This window comes from Blennius ocellaris (genome assembly GCF_963422515.1).
Source record: "Blennius ocellaris genome assembly, chromosome: 20".
NCBI lineage: Eukaryota > Metazoa > Chordata > Actinopteri > Blenniiformes > Blenniidae > Blennius > Blennius ocellaris.
The window spans coordinates 17,738,931-17,757,919 of record NC_137669.1 but is presented as its reverse complement, the minus strand read 5'-3'; the positions used below and the strand labels follow the sequence as shown (position 1 = coordinate 17,757,919).

The 18,989-nt window shown below is 39.5% G+C and overlaps 1 protein-coding gene across 2 annotated transcripts; it reads left to right on the top strand.

The window, feature by feature from the left end:
- Positions 1-7,924: 7,924 nt before the first annotated feature.
- Positions 7,925-18,810, top strand: LOC308144583 (phosphatidylinositol 4-phosphate 5-kinase type-1 alpha-like). Of its 2 annotated transcripts, XM_080515729.1 has the most exons (16): positions 7,925-8,059; positions 8,335-8,487; positions 11,009-11,043; positions 11,266-11,352; positions 11,567-11,697; positions 11,815-11,932; positions 12,161-12,313; positions 12,712-13,011; positions 13,127-13,338; positions 13,448-13,531; positions 13,777-13,825; positions 14,514-14,598; positions 14,683-14,850; positions 15,028-15,256; positions 15,654-15,726; positions 15,832-18,810. In XM_080515729.1, exons 2-16 carry the CDS (start codon positions 8,436-8,438, stop codon positions 15,835-15,837), a joined length of 1,782 nt encoding a protein of 593 aa, XP_080371855.1. In that variant the 5' UTR covers positions 7,925-8,059; positions 8,335-8,435; the 3' UTR covers positions 15,838-18,810. The 2 variants fall into 2 exon arrangements, with proteins under 2 accessions (XP_080371855.1, XP_080371854.1); XM_080515728.1 differs by lacking the exons at positions 7,925-8,059; positions 8,335-8,487 and having other exon boundaries at positions 9,464-11,043.
- Positions 18,811-18,989: the final 179 nt, after the last annotated feature.

Below are 18,989 nucleotides of genomic sequence, written 5' to 3'. Positions count from 1 at the left end.
TTAGTGCAGAAATACATGAATTAATTTCTCATTATTTTATTGCACCCTGAATTCCCTTCTTCCACAGGGATTCTTTTAAATGTAACATTTACAACAGTTTGCTGGCTGCCTGCTCTCTTCAGTATGTATAAGCTAAATGTTGAAAGACTTACCCTCAAAGTATGAGAGCAATGTTAATGTTATTGCTTTAGAATCTAAGTGTTGCATTAACACTTTTTCCAGACTGTATGATTTTAACAGTTCATTGCTGGACATTGCTGTTATCTGTGTTGCGTTCGTTGCCATTTCCATTGGTTGATTGTCTGACTATGTGAGAAAACAACGGCCGTGATATCGGCAGGCTGCGAACCCGTCTCACTGTACGACTCAGCTCCTTCTCTGAAAGTTGGGGAGGTTTTCCTGTTTCTGATGAGACCTCCACCAAATGCTATCCACGTGTGGAAGTTCTCTCCTCGCTCTTACTGTGGTGTGTTACTGGCAGCGGGTTCTGTCTCGTCTGCCGTGCCACGTGCCCGGTGTCCGGTGACCCGCACTGAGTGACCTCTGTTGGGCATCATTACCACCCGCCGGGCATTTGCACACGGGAGATGGCTGGTTTGGTGTCTCATCCGACCAAAGTAGTCTGGAACACTTTAGGTCTGTTGTCCAATTAGTGGCGGAAAAAGTGTAGAAATACATCTTAACGATCAGTTTGTCCATATTTCTAAGCTTTCTAATACAGTTTCAATTCAAACAATTGAAATACTTTGTGATTTAATCAGGTCTTTTCCATAAACGTATATGACTGCAACTTTATCATGTGAAGTATTACTTTGTTTGTTTTAAGTGGATCGAACCCCCCCCCCCCCCCCCCCCCAAAAAAAAAAAAAAAAAACCTGCAATGAGAGAGTAACTGTAAAATCACCTAAATTCCCCCGTGAAGTCGAAATTTCATGCTAATTAAACAGTCAAAGATAAATATAATCAGACTTAGGGAACAAAAGGTCCATAAAAATAATCCAGTTGATATTGACTTACATTTTGACTAAATATTATCAAACAATATAAGTACTTGATTGTGACTTTTATTTCTCTGTAGGTCAAGCATGTTTTTTTTTAATTATTATTTTCCAATATGTGAATGACATAGGAGGTCGCTCAATATCCAGTTAAATTAGGGAAAATTAGGAATATGCAACAGTTTCTACATCGATATCTTAAAAATGTTCCCGTTCAATGCATTTTCTATAAAACCCATCGTGCCACAGTATTTCTCTTCGACCTCATGTTTCTTAATAGCCACCATCTCTGCACCAATTAGAGTCTGACGTTCAGTTTGGAGTGTTTCCTGTTAATTGAATTTGTGCGACACCCAATGGACAAATTATGAATTGCACTTGACGCTTTGTTTATTTCCACGCAGCACTTCTCACTCATCATCTTCTGAGTTTGGGACACAAGCATTATGTTCGACACTTCTGATCAGTAATCCATCACAGAAAAAAATTAACAACACAGCCCTTCACACCTACAAGTAATTTTAGAGTTTTAGCTATGCAGTTTAATTGAAAGTTCACCCCCTTATCGAATGTTTACGTTTTTAGATGTACAAAAAAAAGAAAAATCCTATTTTGAAAATGTAATTCCTTTTAAATAATTAGAAAATATAGCAGGTTTTATCTATTTAAAGAACCATGTTTGTGTCACTTCTAATATGTATTTATTTGCCTTTATTTAGTCAGGAGTACCACATTGAGATTAACCATCTCTTTTACAAGTGTGTCCTGGCAGAAGTACGTAAAACATTCCAAATGACCATATTTGCAAGCTTATCTTGAGCTTGATCTTTCAGTGACTGTTCTGGGGAATTTAGAGATCCAGTTTATTCTCCACTGTAACACCCACAATATGCGCGCGCCGTGCACGCCCAGTAAAACCTCCGCTCTTTAAAACAATATTGTGCGGCACAATACCCACTATATTTAGCCAAAGTGATAAAGATAATGAGTAATAAGTGATAAGATGGAAAGGTTACAAGCCTGCCACTTCAGCACACAACTGAATGTGAACTTTAACACAATAATATGACAGACGCAGCCACAACAACAGCAACAGGAAGTAAAACACACAAGTTTTCATTTGGGCCTCACACACACACACACACGAGACACGAACTCCTGCTGCCAAAACCTCCACTGAATGAACAATATTTAGATCATTGGCTCTAATGTCATACTAATAAACATAACATAGAGATAACCAGTAGTCACTGCTCGTATCTCAAACACCAAATAGGAAATAGTGATCACTCACCATGAGATGTTAGAATAAAACGTCGGTTGTTGTGGTTTAGAGCGAAGCCGTCAGTGATTTTGTCACTTTTTTCTTTTCTTTTTTGTGTGCAAAAAGCGCTCAATGTTTTATTGCTATCAGTAAGTTACGGAGTGACCAGGGAAAGTGCGCTCTCAAGAACAGGAAGTTCAAAAGGTCAATCATGCGCTGCAGCGATTGGCTAAATCAGAAGACGCTGCTTAAAAAAACAAAAAACAAGCAAACAAAAAAGCCCATAAATATTTATACAATTAAACATTAACCAGGCAACAAATTACAATCTTCATATATATATATATATATATGAAGATTGTATATCACATATATTTAAAAAAAATCCAAATAAAGCACTTTTCAGCATTTGTATTTGCCTATTCTGAAATTCCCAAATAAGGCTGTTTTTGTCCAGCATTATGTAACACCCTCAATTGAAATCTTGCTGAAAATGTCGTGAGTGGTTTGGCTCACAGATTACATTTTTTTTTTTTACAATAATAACACAAAGAAGATTTGTTTTGGGAAAATAAACAGAAGTATTTCAACCTCAACAGAGATAATTGCGCGTATTTGAAACTTATTTGGGCCTCCATCACCGCAGCTCTCGTCAAACCTGACGATTTGTCCAACAAATTCAAATGGTGTAGAATGAAAATATCCATACTAATACGCCACTAATTCACGACTGCGGCAGGAAGAGTTTGAGAGAAAAGTAGATGCAAATATCGAAGTTGTCGATGCAATAATGTCTAAAAATCACAAGAGAAAACAGACCAATTAAATATCCACAAGTCTGATTCATAATTTAAAGTATACTAATTATATGTTTTGAACAAAGACAGAACTATTTTATTCTATCACTTATAGCTGCCAACAACTTTCTGAACCGCACCATGCAGAGAGCAGGAACAACTGATGTTTTGGTTTCCAGGGAGTCAAAACACCGTAAAGAAAACGATTTCTTCCCAGGAAATCCATCCTCTTCTCGTGTTTGTCTGGCTTCACTTGGAAACAAACATGAAAACAACATTTCCAGCATTTTTGGCCAGTCTGAATCACTTTGATAAGAAACTCACACTCATCCCACCAGTGGAAACTGGGATCAAAGGTTTTTTTTCTTCTTTATTTTCTGTAATGTCTGTGCAGTTTTTGGAAACAAATGAGAAAGGTTTTGATAAAGAGTCAGCCAAAGATAAGCAAAGGGAGGATTCGTGGTTATAACATCCTGTTGAAAACTGTTGAGTGAAACCTGCCTCCCATTGTCTCTCAAAAGTTGAGATTGAAGGCATTTTATGAGAAAAACAAAATTAAAGAGGTGACTCTGTCTCCTATTAAGCTCCAGTTTTTGTGGATACTTAGAGGAAACACTGTATGGAAAACTGAAATATGCGATATGGTAAAATGTTAGTAAAGCAATCCAGAAAGCGCAAGGATGGTAATAGAAATATTCATAGCAGGAAAAACATATAGTGATGCGGGATATTTTAGGTAATCTTGCCTCTATACAGGCAGAATAACATTGTTGAGTACACCAATCAACATTTCAGTGTAATTAAATTAAAATATACAGTGTGTTCTCTTCATTTGTTGCGCCACAAAAAATTCCAGGTATTTATTACCCGTTATCTTTTAGTGCCATTGTTTCCATTAACCTCCCACTCAAACCAGTCTGGGCAGACGGATGACCACCCCTGAAACTATTTTTTCCCGTCAAAATGGGAGTTTTTGTGTCCTTTTATCTTAACCTAGATGTAAAAACTGCCCTGAGATAAGGTTAACATATCTGATAGTTAAAAAAACAAAACAACAAAACTTTAGCAAACAAAATTGTTGTTTGATGCTATTTTCTTTTAGCCATCATGAGATTTTTGTGCCATTTGAAAATCAATTTTTGACACAGTTTTGGTTAAAAAAAAAACCATGTGAATGAAAATATTGAACTGAATGTCATTGTAGAATTTAAACTACATATTGAGATATACATATTTATTGTAAAGTTTAGGTTCATGTGCAAATATTTATTGTGATAAAAGATTCAGTAGATCTCATGGTTTTTTGTTTATTTGCCATTCAATCATGAAAATGCATGAAACCAGCAAATATTTTTTTTAATAGTTTCAGATTTTTTGCAAATAGAAGCTAATTAAATAAAAGTGGCTTGAGGCTCCTGATTTATCTCCTTCTAACAAAAGTCAAAATGTTTTTTCTCAAATTTAAAGCAGCACCAACATGTTTTAGATTTAATCTAAGTCTGATTGCAGAGGTTTTCTTTTTTCTTTTTTCTTTTTTTTTTTTTAGCCTGTCTTGAACATGTCAACAAATATCAGTCCTGTTGTGGTTATCTTGACAACTGTCAACAGTATCTTTCCTCCTCTCAACCACACACACACACACACACACACACACACACACACACACACACACACACACACACACACACACACACACACACACACACACACACACAAACACAAAAGTATGCCTGCATGCACTTTCAAGTACCCCCCCCCCCCCCCCCCCCTCCTCCTCCTTGCCTATATAAGCAGGTTGAAAGCATCCTTTCACAACAATCTTCCTTTTCAGAGCTCACACACACACAAACATACACACACACACACACACAACCATGACTTCAGCTGTAAGCCTGGCAGGATTTTTGATAATTGTACTGATGAGTCTTCACAGTGTAAATCTCGGAGGTAACTTCTTTCCCTTTCTCACTTTTGCTCCTCAGCCTGCAGCACTAACATTTTCTTTTTTTAAAAAAATGCTTTGGTTTCATGTCTGATTTCCATCACAGAGACCAAGCCGTACTCTCTCAACGAGCCGGACGTCCCCTTCCCGCCCGCCTATCCCACCGCTCAGAGCCTGTTCGCCGTTTGTCACCAGGGTCAAGGCCGTCCCAGATACCCGAACAACTTCTTCCCGCGGTCGGGTGTCAGTCACTTCCGCCGCCGCGGGACCGCCATCAACCTCATGGAGTCCTGGTTTGACTTCTGCTGCAGTGGAGTCCCGGCACAAGACAGCAGCAAGATCCTCTGCTGTACCCAGCAAGCTGTGAGTGTTCGAGAGACGACATCACAGATCTGTGCTGTTACTCCAACAGAAAGGTTCATTATGAGCCATGGATGCAATCCAACTACATTTGCAGTCCATTTGAAGCAAAGGGAGTTCCTCTGTAACTTTGTGCAGGGTGCTAGATGTTAATTAAAGCTTCCAGTTCCCGTCCATCTACAGTTTGTGATTATATTTATAGCAACAAGTGTCATAAATGTTCTGTAATTAATCCTATTTCACATGAAAAGGTGGTTGTGATTGTCTGGGAATAGAGTCAGAGTCTTTATTAGCGTTATTAATGACTTTTTAAGTGATATTAATCAAATCATTATGTACAAAATAATTACATTTGTAGTAAATATAAATGGATTTGTGAGATTTTAATCAAGATATTGACTTGGGGAAAAATTGTGGATCAATTAGCTGCAACAAATACAAGGTTGTGTGTTTTGTTTTTGCAGTGGAGACAAGCCTTGTCGATATTCTGCATTGGCGAATACTCCACCATGACACTGGCGTACCAGTGCTGTGATGGCAAGGGCGACTCTCGGTGGAGCTGCTTCAACCAGCATTCCATCAACCCAGGCTACATCGCCAAGCCGGGCTACAACGCCCCAGCAGTCACTGTGCAGGACGGATTATTTTCCTTCAACTCCAGCCTCTGCTAGAAGAACAAACACAGAAATATATATATAAAAGCAAACATCTATCCGTGAAATCGTCATGATAATATGTCTCTGTAGCTTTTCCCTTTCTGTATCTTCTCTTTGTCACAGGTTTTCAGAAAAATACAGAACACACTGGTTTGGTTTATTGTTTTGCCGCATGAGAACAATGGAAGTGTTCCCTGCCAAGTTTAAAATACAGTTAAAATGTTAGAACTGCCATTAAATGTATTCTGCTTGAAATACACTGTTTTGACCTTTTGCATTGTTTGTAATTGAAATAAAGACGCAACTGAAAGCATCCTATGTTTTTTTTTTAAGTTCATCCCGATTCTTTATCAAGTTTATCACCTGGGATAAATAGCTCATAGACGTCCAGACTGAGGTTTCTTTAAGTGAAACAAGATAATTCTGTTGGCAAACATTGTAAACAAACTCTAAATCTTTTTTTTTTCTAAGAAAAGATTTACCTAAACAAAATTACAAATAAACATTTTTCCTCAGAATTCACTTACTTCTTCAAGTAACCTTTGGTATACAGTATACACAAAGAAAGAACAGTTGAAAGTGATCAGGGCCAAAGTTTTCTTTTGTTGTTGTTTTTTTTTTTTTTGTTACAGTAAATCTGTGACTCAGAATCTGTTCATTCAAGGCAACAACTTAAGTTGGAATACTTCATTCTTCAAGATTACAAGCAAAATATTTTACTTGAACATCAGCAAAAACAATCTCAATAACGTATTTAGAATCGGAATGTGTGAGAAAGTTTCTTTTTGGTGAAGTTTTTTAATTCAGCAGGCAAAATACACATTTGCCCTCAATATCACATATTTCACAAATGTAGATTGCAGCTCTCATGATCTGAAAACATTTGAGTTCTGAATTGCACAACCTGAACTTGTCAGTACAGTTATTTGCATTTTTGTTTAATTATAGGGCTTGTACAGAATATACTGTTGACTCTGTGAACATTTGCACATCCCTGTGCAAATATTTTGAACCGTGTGCATATTCTAAAAACACACGCAATATTTTTTTTTAATTTGTCAGTGGATTTTGGAAATTTGTTTTGGACTGGTGGGACCTAATACACATTTTCAAGCAAGGTATAAATAAAAACAATTAAATGCTGCTTGAACTTTAGTGCAATTATTGTGACTTAACACTGAGGGGAGCCATTGGTTTTAGCTACTGGAGCAAAAAAACCAAATGACTCTGGGCAAAGGAGAGGTGCATCCTGAACAAATCCAGTGAGAAAGTTACACACTCACATTCATATCAATGGGTCTGTGAGAAGAAAGCAGAGGACTTAAAGAAAGCTCAGGGAGATCATGCAACCTGGGGGGGAACCTAGAGAAATGAGAGCGCTAACCACTGCGGTGAGAACTAAATCTTTCAACAAGTTTTAAAGTAGGATCCCAACTAGAAGGGGCCCTCAGCAGAGCGCAGACCTTCGCCAACGCCACACTCGATGCATTTCGGATTAATAGTTACGAAAAGTTGGTTAAACTCCAAACATAAAAACCAATAAATACACGCAGACAAAAACATAATCTTCCACTCTGACTTTCGTTGGCAAAGATACATATCTTGAATTTATTGGATAAACCAGCAGCAGAATCTCCTCCAGTCTCATAAACCATATGGATATAATACATACATTTCTTGTGAAAGTTTCAATTGGTTCAATGAAATTAAATCGCTTGAAAAGAGGTAATGAATTCGAAATACTCATATTACTGGAAATGAATCATATTTTGGATGCTTTGTCAGGAATTTACCCGTGATTCAGTATAATTTGCAGCATCCCTTTTCCACTTTTTTTTTTTCTATATATATATTTATTGTGACATGGTGTGTTTTATTGTGAAATCGAGCAGCTGCTTCCGGTCTCTCCGGCTGTTAACTACCGCTTCCGCATCGCTTCCCTGCTTGTTTGTTTTCTGTCAGTAAAACAACACTTTTACGAGAGAAAACGTCAACTGTCAACTTCTCCGTAGGCCCACGGAGTCCCCTCACGAAGTTTTCCGGTGAGTAAACATTTGTTTTGCGATTATTATTTTTTTTAACTCGACTCTCTTGCTGGAAGTGGGAAAAGTTGAGTTAGCACTTTAGCTTCAGCTTGGCTAACTGTATAAACTCCTTAAAGCTGCTTGAACTCGGACTAACTGGGTGTTAAAGACCGGGTAGAACCGGGAGGGAAGCCCGGAGGGGGGTTTCTCGTGGGGTGAAGGGGTCCAGTCAACGTGGCTGCTGCTAATACTTGTATCATGAAGTCATCCCGTGTGTTTTTTTTTTCTCGCAGAGATCCTCCTCCTCTTCCTCCTCCTCCTCCACCTCCACCTGCCCGAACCGGCACGCTCTGACTGCATCACCCCGGACAGGAGCTTCAGTGTCCGGTTCTGAATGGCCACAGCTGCAGAGGAGCCTCCGGGGCTGCAGGGGCATCAAGCTGCCAGTGAGTTCTCAATGATCATTATATACCCCAATTTACCCCAACATGTATGTGGCCCTTTAGCTCTGCTTGACTCGGGGTGACCCTGGGAAATCTTCAATCAAATTAAATTAACTGTCACCATTGGCCTGTTTACAGAATGGTCCCATTTTTCTTGTTATTGGCCTTTATTACATTATTAGAGAAAATATTGTTTTTATTCACCGTGCTCACAATTAAGAATCATTTCCAGACACACTGGAAAATATAAAGTGCAACAGAGACAAACATTCAGGAATCGAAGAAATAGTCTTTGCCAAAGAAAACACAAAATCTGTTATTAATGCATTTTTGGTTGCAACAGAATTCAAAGGGTCTCCTTAAGTGGAGCTGTTTTATTTGTGGTTAACATAGTTTTTGAACATTTCACTGTATTTTGCAGTGGGGAATTAAAAGTAGAAATTTGAATTAAAATGTTCAAATTGCGTGTATTTTCGACAAGAATAATCTAATGAATTTGTAAAAACATACCTTGTTGAATGTAGACCTTGTCAGAATGCCAGTGTGCTTAAAAAAGACGAAAATATAAATTTTACGAAACGAAGTGTGCGGGAACACACTTAAGCTCGTTTATTTATTTAGATGTTACACAGTGCCAACACTGTATTTACACGAGTGTCCCAGTTTTGTGGCTTATTCTGGTTTATGGATTAGTTTTCATCGTCTCTCATACAGTTAAGTTAGTACTCAGGTTTTCTAATCCCGTCTTTACAGCTGCATTTAACAAAGTCTTTATATATTGATTTATACTCTATTTGACTCTCCACCTTGAGATCGAGACAGTTAGGTTATTTTTTGTGTCGACTGAGTGACTGCAATAAAAAGTATAAATCAGCCAAGTTTATAGGATGAATTGATATTGATAGTAAAAAATAAACCAATTTTATTTATAATAGTCTTTTGTACCATACAGTTCAGTCGCTGTGACTGAACAGAAAATGTTTATACTCTTTAAATTCTGTGATTCTGAATATTAGCTGGTACAGAGCGTGTTTAATTGGAGCTTTGTGGCCAGATCGCTCTGGGTGTCAGTTTTCTTTTTTAGTTGGAACTTTGACTGAAGTGCTGACTTGGCGCTGTCTTTTCGTAACACTTGAGGAGGTCATTTGTTCTTCTGTTGAACTGTGTCTAACATCGACAAGAGGCTGGAAGTTTCCAGAGAGAATGATTTCACATCCTAAACTTGGCCACAATGTTTTTGTAATGTCAAATTACGAGACGGATCTGAAACAGAAACTAATAAAACGACTAAATCAATGGCCTCAGGACTTCTTGGTACCTCAATACAGCTGATATGAATTGAACTCACACTTTTAGAATGCATCAGCTCCACCCAGGCTCAATAAAAACGCTGAAGGACCAAGACCATACGTATAGAAGTCATTGAACCATACACTATTATATCAGCAAAGAACGTATTGTAGCTACAGACGTCTCTCCTGTAAAGTTCACTTTTTAGAATCCTTATTAATTAAAGTCAAAATCAAATGAAATTGTAAAAAGAAACTGCTCATGTTCTTAACAAGCATTTCCCCTCTTTATGAGGCGAGGAGCAAAGATTACTATCCTGGGCAGCCGTTTATTTCTTTTTTCCTTATTTCTTTTCTTCTACCCTTTTATTTGGCGTGTATTAAGTGTCGCACTGTCGGGAGCACGGACACAAAAAGCCCACCAAAATGTGCCAAAAGTTTGGGAATGGATTTGGCTAACGGTTTCCAAATAAACTGCAAAAAAAATGCAAAAAAGAATCCTATACAAAGCAGATGGAAGAGCTGAAAGGAGATCACTATGTTGCCATGGAGACGCTGCAGCTGACAAACAGTAGTGTAGAGCTCTGACAGTTAAGGATGTGAGAGGCAGCCACACAAACTTTCCTCTGGAATTTTCTAGCCTCTTTTACTTTTTGCCAACTTTTTAAATTATTAAAAAAAAAAAAAAAAAAAAAAAGTGTATATAATAGTGTCAAACAATCCAGTATGTCCTTTTTAATGCTATGAAGCTTGAAACTCTAGAAAACCTGCAGCCGTCATGAGAAAATCTCTGCTCGGACCACATCTCGCTTGATGAAGCCAAACAATAGAAGACAACAGTTGTTTCAATCCCTAAACTTTGTTTCCTGAAAGATAAGTAGAAAGTATTCCGTGTTGACTTTGGACTCCTGGCAACATGACTTTCATCGGCCTCGTGTGAACTCACTTTAATAGCATACTTATCTAATTCCTCCCATTGCACGCAAAGACCTGCAGAGTCACTTGTGGAGGAGGCTTTCTTCTCTCAGAGGTAATGAACGAGGTGCGTCTGCATGCTTGTGTCGAAGCTCGGCTGCACTCTCTGGTTTCAGTGTGAGGAAAGTCTGCTGTGGTATTAATGCATCCTGTGCTTAAAACAATAGAAAATAAAAGCTTTTGTGTGATGAAGCTATTGGCTACTTTGTCTTGTGTGTTTTGTAACTTTGTTTTTATGTTGTTTTTTTTTGTCACTACAGATTCGACTGGGACTCGAAAAAATGGTTCTGTCGAGGTGAGGAATCTCAGGAAGGGCTGTGTAATCGAGCACTGTGATTGTTGGGAAACATGCATTGTTCTTTTTTTTTTGTTGTTGTTTTAACAGTTTGTGATTTTCCAATATTCTGCTGACGCGTCTCATCCTTCCTGTTTGTAACATGTTGCAGCAAATTCTGACGCTGAACTCCCCCCCCCCCCCCCCCCCCCCCCCCCCCCAACATTCTTCCTGTCGCCGCAGGGTCCAGTTCTCACCATGACTCCGGCCATGAAAAAAACTATTGGCCACCGTGGAATCGCTCACACGGGGGAGACCACGTACAAAAAAGTAACTTTTTTTTTTTTTTTTTACTTTGATAATCTTGATAATCATTATTAAATTCAGTAGTTGTGAGAAGCAGGTTGAATGTACAAACCAAACACATGCAGAAGAAAGACTCATGCGAGGGACTTAAATTCTGTCTCAATAAGTCACACTTGACAATTGGGACTTTTAAACTGCGTTTGCGTCTTGATGCATACAAAGTCTCCCTTTCTTCCAGACAACATCGTCGGCGCTGCAAGGTGCTATCCAGCTGGGCATCACGCACACGGTGGGCAGCTTAAGTCAAAAGCCTGAGCGAGACGTGCTGCTGCAGGACTTTGAGGTGGTGGAGAGCATCTTTTTTCCGTGGTGAGCTTTTAAATCGATAAGTCGGATTCTGTTTTTTAGATGTGGATTCTGCACAGACGTACCAAACTCCTCTCGCATTAAACGCAATCCGGTGTCTCTGCTGTGTTTTTCCGACAGCGAGGGCAGTAACCTGACACCGGCCCACCACTACGGAGACTTCAGGTTCAAAACATACGCCCCCATTGCCTTTCGCTACTTCAGAGAGATGTTTGGCATCCGGCCTGATGACTACATGGTATACTCCTTTTTATTCGGCATCCGGTTTATTTACAAAGTGTGCACAATCTTCATCTGTGTGTGTGGAAAAGGAAAGGCATGTGAATACAAAGAAGAGCGATTGAGTAACCGGAAAGACGTAAACTAGGGAAGTGTGAATAACTGTGCCGTGTCAGATTTCACTGCGTTTAACCCTCTGGATCTTTATCTTCTTTTATACGCCACTGCGCTGGGTATGGATTTCCAGTATTCGCTGTGTAACGAGTCGCTGATCGAGCTGTCAAACTCCGGGGCCAGCGGATCCCTGTTCTACGTCTCCAGCGACGACGAGTACATCATCAAGACCGTGCAACACAAAGAGGCCGAATTTCTGCAAAAGCTGCTGCCCGGTTACTTCATGGTGAGATTATGGTGGCGTCACACATGGTGGAGCTGAGAGAATCTGGCCTGTCCTGAATCATCATCATCATCATCATCATCTTGATCATCTCGTTGATAATCAGTTCTGCATCTCAAAGTGGCCTAAACGAGAATCGTGCCATAGTTGGCCTGTTTTGCTGCTTAATGTGTGCACTGATGATGATGAGTGTCAAATCACCCTGATTTTTGAGGACAACTTCCCCTTTCACAAGGCACACGTGCTGCTGTTTTGCACAACTCTGCATGCGATCCACGTTTATTCATCCTGGCATCTTTGTCAGTGACGTTTGTTTGTCCCGTTTGTCGTTATTATTAAATTTGTCAAGAACTTGCTTCCCTTTCTGATCACCGATTTCGGTCTTCTCCGTCCTCCCTCAGAACCTGAACCAGAACAAACGGACCTTGCTACCAAAGTTTTACGGACTCTACTGCGTGCAGGCGGCCGGGAAAAATATCCGCATCGCAGTCATGAACAATCTGCTGCCGAGCTCCGTACGGATGCACCTCAAGTTTGACCTGAAGGGCTCCACCTACAAGCGACGGGCCTCGGCTAAAGAGCGGGACAAGGCCGTACCCACATACAAGGATCTGGATTTCATGCAGGACATGTCCGATGGGCTCATACTGGATGGGGACAAATTCAATGCTGTTTGCAAGACCATTCAAAGAGACTGTTTGGTGAGAACTGCAAAAGATGGATATTGTAAACCTACATTTTTTTTGGGGGGGGGGGTTTCATTTATTATTAAGGCTCTCCTTCATACTTGACTTATTCTCCTTGATCTTCTCTCAGCTCTTGCAGAGTTTCAAGATTATGGATTATAGCCTTTTGGTGGGCATTCACAATGTGGATCAGGCTCGTCGAGGGCAGGTTGGCGAGGAGGCTGCGGCGGCGGCGGCGGCCGACCAGAGGAGGCCTCAAGGCCAAAAGTCACTGTACAGCACAGCCATCGAGGCCATTCAGGCAGAGGCAGGGGGCATGGGGTCGCTGGACACGGAGGACAAGTGAGTGACCGACTCCTGTCACTGTGTTTATTGTGCGAGCAAGCATCACCCGTACAAGCGCCTCTCTCCGCAAGAAAGTTTTAGTGTCTTTATTTTTGTCCCTTTGCAGAACGGGAGGGATTCCTGCACGGAACTCAAAAAACGAGAGGCTGCTGGTTTACATCGGCATCATCGACATCCTGCAGTCCTACAGGTGACTGCAACGCTTCCCCCCGCCGTGTGTTTACTCTCTCGTGAATTCCATTAGGGAACCTTAAGAGCCTGGCAAAGTTAGAGTGGATAGAGAAAATGAATGGTTGGACTATTCGATGAGAACTTCATTATGAATCATCGTATTGAACGTTTCATTCAAAGTTTACTTCCATAATCTCTTTGCCATTGTAGTAAGTGTAAAGTGTGTTTTGTGAAACGACAACTTTGGTCTTTGTGCTCTTTCAGACTTGTAAAGAAACTGGAACACTCCTGGAAAGCTCTGGTTCATGATGGAGTAAGTGACTTCTTCCTCTTTTTTTTTGTTTTTGTTTTTTTTGAAACTCTCGGTTACCAGGAAGTCCCACTGAGATCAGAACCCATTTTGTAAGAGAAAGCCGGCCAACATTACAGCCATTACAAAACCACCAACACAAAGTAAAAACTTGCAGGTTGTAACACAACCAATTACAACGACGGACAATGAAACATGACGTGTTTTTACTCGCGATTAAAAGAGCTTAACTTTTTCTAACACTGACACGAGAGGTCTTATCTATTTAAACAACCATGTTTGTCACTTTTATTAACTATTTACAAAGCAAGTTGCCATATTTTGTAATTCCGCGCATTTTTTTTTTTTTACCCTTTTCTTACAAACTAGCAATGGTGAAATAATCAAAATATGCAACGGAAAAACACCAAGATGACACAAAACTACTGCAGTTTTCAAAACACTGTCCAATGAGTCATAGTTTGGGGACTACATGTATAACACATTATGTTGTATTTCAGTGCAAAAGTTATTACACAGGATTTTACAAAAGGGTTTATGCAACATTTTGCAGTCCAGTGAGAATCGTGTCCCACTTCGGGAAACTTTTAAGCTATAAATTCAAATATGATCGCCTCCAGCCGTCGCTGGATCATTGACAAACTTGAGAAGGGACTGAAGACTGTAACTTCTAATCTTTTCTCTCCCTCAGGACACGGTGTCGGTTCACCGGCCGAGTTTCTATGCAGATCGCTTCCAGAAGTTCATGTGCAACACAGTCTTTAGAAAAGTTTCATGTAAGTGTTGAGATCCTGCATAAAAGCATAATGTCATCTGAGCTCGCTGAACTCTTGAGAACGGCGTCTCTCTCTCGTTTTCAGTGAAGTCGTCCCCATCGAAGAAGCGCCGCGCCGTGACACAGGGACCAATGAGAAGAGCCGCCGGCTCTGGACTGACTCTGTCCACCCAAACCAGCACCACCAGCCAACAGCCTTCGCTCCAGTATCAGCTCAGCACCGACGCCAGAGACGACGCAGACGTGGACAGCGGTGAGCGCCGAGCGGCTTTTGCCGTCTCGTGGGAAGGGGCTCGTGTTTACTGCAATCTGCAAACCCTCAGTCCTCCTGCATGTGTCGGCATGTGAAGTGTTTCCTCCACAACAAAGTATTAAGAGTGTTCCCTCTCCTCCTCCTCCTCCTCCTCCTCCTCCTCCTCCTCCCTCTCAGCCCTGCAGTCGGGTCGCCCTGACCTCCTCCCAAAGTCCTTCCCGCCCAGCAACACTGCTGGCAGCAGCAGCTCCGAGGCCACCATCTTCTCCTCGGCCTCCTCTGTCGGAAACCCTGGATTTGCGCCCACAACTCAGCCCCTGCCACGTCCCGCAGATCCCGCCAAGATCTTGGAAACGGCCTTAAGCAACATCGCAACCAGGGAGAAAGGGAACAGCACCCCCAAGAGGTAACGGAGGGAAGGTCATACATCCTTCTGGAGTTCATTAAAACAAACATATTAATGTCATTATTTGGTACATTGACATAAAAAAACCACAGGATTATTCTTGGGGTGTTTTTAGTCACATGGCTGGGTAAGATTAAAGGACATTGTTGTTGATCAATATGTGAGTTTGAATTTATAAAGCCAATAACCTTGTTTTAATTAGATGCAGACCAATCACACAAACTCTGTTGTTTTAAAGTAAGAACATACAAACTCTCAATGAAATGTATGCCAATAGAAACTTTCACATTGGGTCTGTGTACAAATTTCTGCTCATGTTGCCTCCATCTGCAATTTATCTAGTTAGTGTCCATTTATTTATGTATTTATTGCAATAACCCTTCCCTTCTGTTTCCAGAGCTCAAATTGGGAGTCTTGAAGACAGTGTTGGCCCGGAGGAAGAGATCACGCTCGAAGATATTGTTTCTAATGCAAGTCAATAATTTGTAAATTAAAATCTCTTTTTTTTTTTCACCAGTATTTTCTTGTCATGCTCCATTTCCTTTCTGTTAACCTGTTGGTTTTCTGGTTTACAGGTGTAGACCTGGGAATGAAAGCAAGACTCAAACAAACTGAAACAAACTTGGAGGATTCTCAGAGGATGGCTGAAATGTTACAAACCCCCTTTTGGAGGTACCAGAATTTAAAAAAAAAACACACAAAAAAACGAAGAAGAAGAAGAAAAACAGTACTCGTGTTATCGTCAAGTGAGTTATTATAGTTTTTTTTTTTGCACTTTGGTTTCCAGATCTCATTGTGATTTGTGTGTGTGTGTCCATGTCCTGACACTAGTGACTGCAGGTACTGGCTGTGGTTATCGAACACTATTATTCATCTCCATGTATTCGCCACCAAAGATTATCGTCAGGTACGCCTTAATTGAGTCGTAAGAAGTAACGACACAAGAACTCCTTATTCGGAGGGGATTGTTTGAGTCGTCGTTCCGTTTTTTTTTGCAAATCGTGCCCCCCCCCCCCAGCGAGCAAATTCTACAGCATGATGGAATGAACACATTGGAACCGGCAACACGGTTTTAAATAAACATTTCTTTTATGAGAAATTATTCACAAGCTGCATGTTTTTTTTGGTTGTTTTTTTTAAACGAGAGGCTCATTCTCTCGGTTTTTATCCCACTAAATGTTCTAATGGAGCTGAGTTATTTTCTAGGAACTGTGAATCTTATTGTAACTTTTAATGTTTGGGTCCACGAGATATTTTTTTTATATATATTTTTTTTTTTCTTCCTATTTTAACATGTGATACTCGGCCACAGCACAACAAACAAACTAATCTCCCAGAGTCTCTGCAGTAGGAGGCGATGCCACTAAACCAACCCGCTTGTTAAAGTTTGTGTTAAAAGTTTTCAAGCGATAAGGTGCTTGAAAAAAAAAAAAAAAACCATGTCCTCACTGAACGAGGACGGAGCGTGACATTACTACAAACTGGTACAATCACTTTGTTTACTGTTCGATTTTTAGTTTATTGGGGACAAATTGGAAGGTTGCAATAAATGAGCGGCTGAACCGGGGCCTCATCCCGGTAAGACGGTCGTTGCAGTTATTTTTGTGTCATTAATCATTAAAAATGACATGGAGGTTGCACTTTTTGGTTTTTTTCCCCTGGGACCAGCGAGTATACTTAACATGTGACTCTGTCCATGCATTCTGGTTTATTTGGCAACAATTTTTTGAGCAGTCTTCAAAACGTGTTTTTGGAACCAATTTTGATACATATTTTTTCGCGTTATTGTTGAATATTTCCGGTATTTGTTTGTTGTTTTTTTAAATTTTTTGTCTACTTTGATTCTGTGAGCTTTGACTAATTATAGGAACTGCAGCTGAGTCGACTGAGCAATGACACACAATGTAATTAATGTCAAAACCTCTAAAAATAGTCCGTCACTGATATCATCCAGGACCAGAGCTGCAGTTGGAGCAGCCTCAGACCTGCTGATCTGTGCATGCAGACAAAGAAAGAAAGAAAATGTCATTGAGTTTAAGACTTTTTGTTTTTGTGACTGGGAAGCTCTGTGTGTACCTCTGTGTTTACCATTTTCTATTTTACATCTAAACACAAGTTTTGTTTTTGTTTTTTAACTGAAATCTGCCGGAGAGGGATAAAAGATTTGTGCGTTATCACCTTTCTTTAGTCTTCATGAGTTCTTTTGGGTGTGAGTGTAGGGTCTATAAAAAGAAACGGGTTGGTAAGAACTTAGACTTTGTTGCTTAATACCGTAGACTTGGGTGGTACTGTATTGTCTTAAAAGTATTCATTGCGCTGCTATGTGTAATCTGAAAATGATACAAGCTGTAAAAAACATCACAGCTCCATTTTTGTTTTTAGACTGATTTGTTGTAAATATAGATACTACTTTTCTTTGCCATTTCTGGCTCTATTCAGTTTAATAATAACTTAACCTTTATTGCTGCAGAGTCGGACTGAAGTATGTGTGATTGCCGTCAATTTTATAGTTCTCTGCAGATGATTTTATTGGAGCAATTGTCTTCTGATCTTAGACTTTCTGCATAAACTCATAGATGCAATAGTAAACACGGGATTAACAAATTTATATCCAATCGTCAGTGATAAATGTGGTGAGGCTGAAAATGTTAAATTAGATTATCCAGACAAACACCATTAACAGACACCTGCTTACGTCCGAAACCTGTATGAGTTATTCTGAGTTTATTATAAAGTCACACTGTTCGGTCTTTGCACTCGAGATCAAGTGTGCACTATTTTAACATAATGCTGTGACTTAAAGTTATTACTTTGATGCCAGTTTGAAAATACAGAAATATGCTAGAATTTAGGGGATTCTTTTTTGAGAGAAAGCAAACTGAAAATTTAAAATGATCTTCTTTGCATCATTCTTTTTGTTTACAACATAAGTGCTAATGAGTAAACTGTGCAATAATATTAAATTGAATGCCATTTTTCCAAAGCCAACCGAAATATGCAACTAACACTTGTGATTGGTAAATGAATATATTTTTTATCCTGGCTTTTGCGCTAAATTGTCGAATGGCCCTCTAGCCCAACATAATTGTGCCTTATTCCCAAATCCGCACACGCAGCCTGTGAACCAAACCGGTGGTGACTTATATTTATTATAGTATTTATTGCTGTATGTATTGCTCTAATATTTCCATAAGTGTTTATTATTGGTGATGGATCCTTGACAGAAGGAAAATGTAAAAAGAAAACGTGATAATTGTATTATCACAACTGTTAGATCATTCTGTATTTTCTGTCTGTAAATTGAACTTGACTTTGAAATGTATGTAGTTTATAAGTATACAAGTGTTTACAAGAATCACGGCAATACTTTTTCACAGAATACAACTTCACTCTGTCTTACTCTTTTAGGGGTGTCATGTTTTTTTCTCATGTGTACCTGAAGTTATTAAAAAAAAAAAAAGTTTCCTCTTGTTTTTATTTTTCTTCATGTTTCATTCAGGACACACTTGCGAAAGAGATTATTAATCTCAATGTGTTTCTCCTTAATAAATAAAGGCTAATGAAAAAAATGAATGTGTATTTCAAGCTTCTGTCAATGAACATAAAAAATAATGTAATGTCGAAAGACATCCAATTATTTTCCTCCTTTTCTTTTTTCAAGTTTTCCTTTCAGTTCTGATGAAATGGGACCTGCATTTATTTTATAAATATGATTGACTTGTGAATGGGTGAG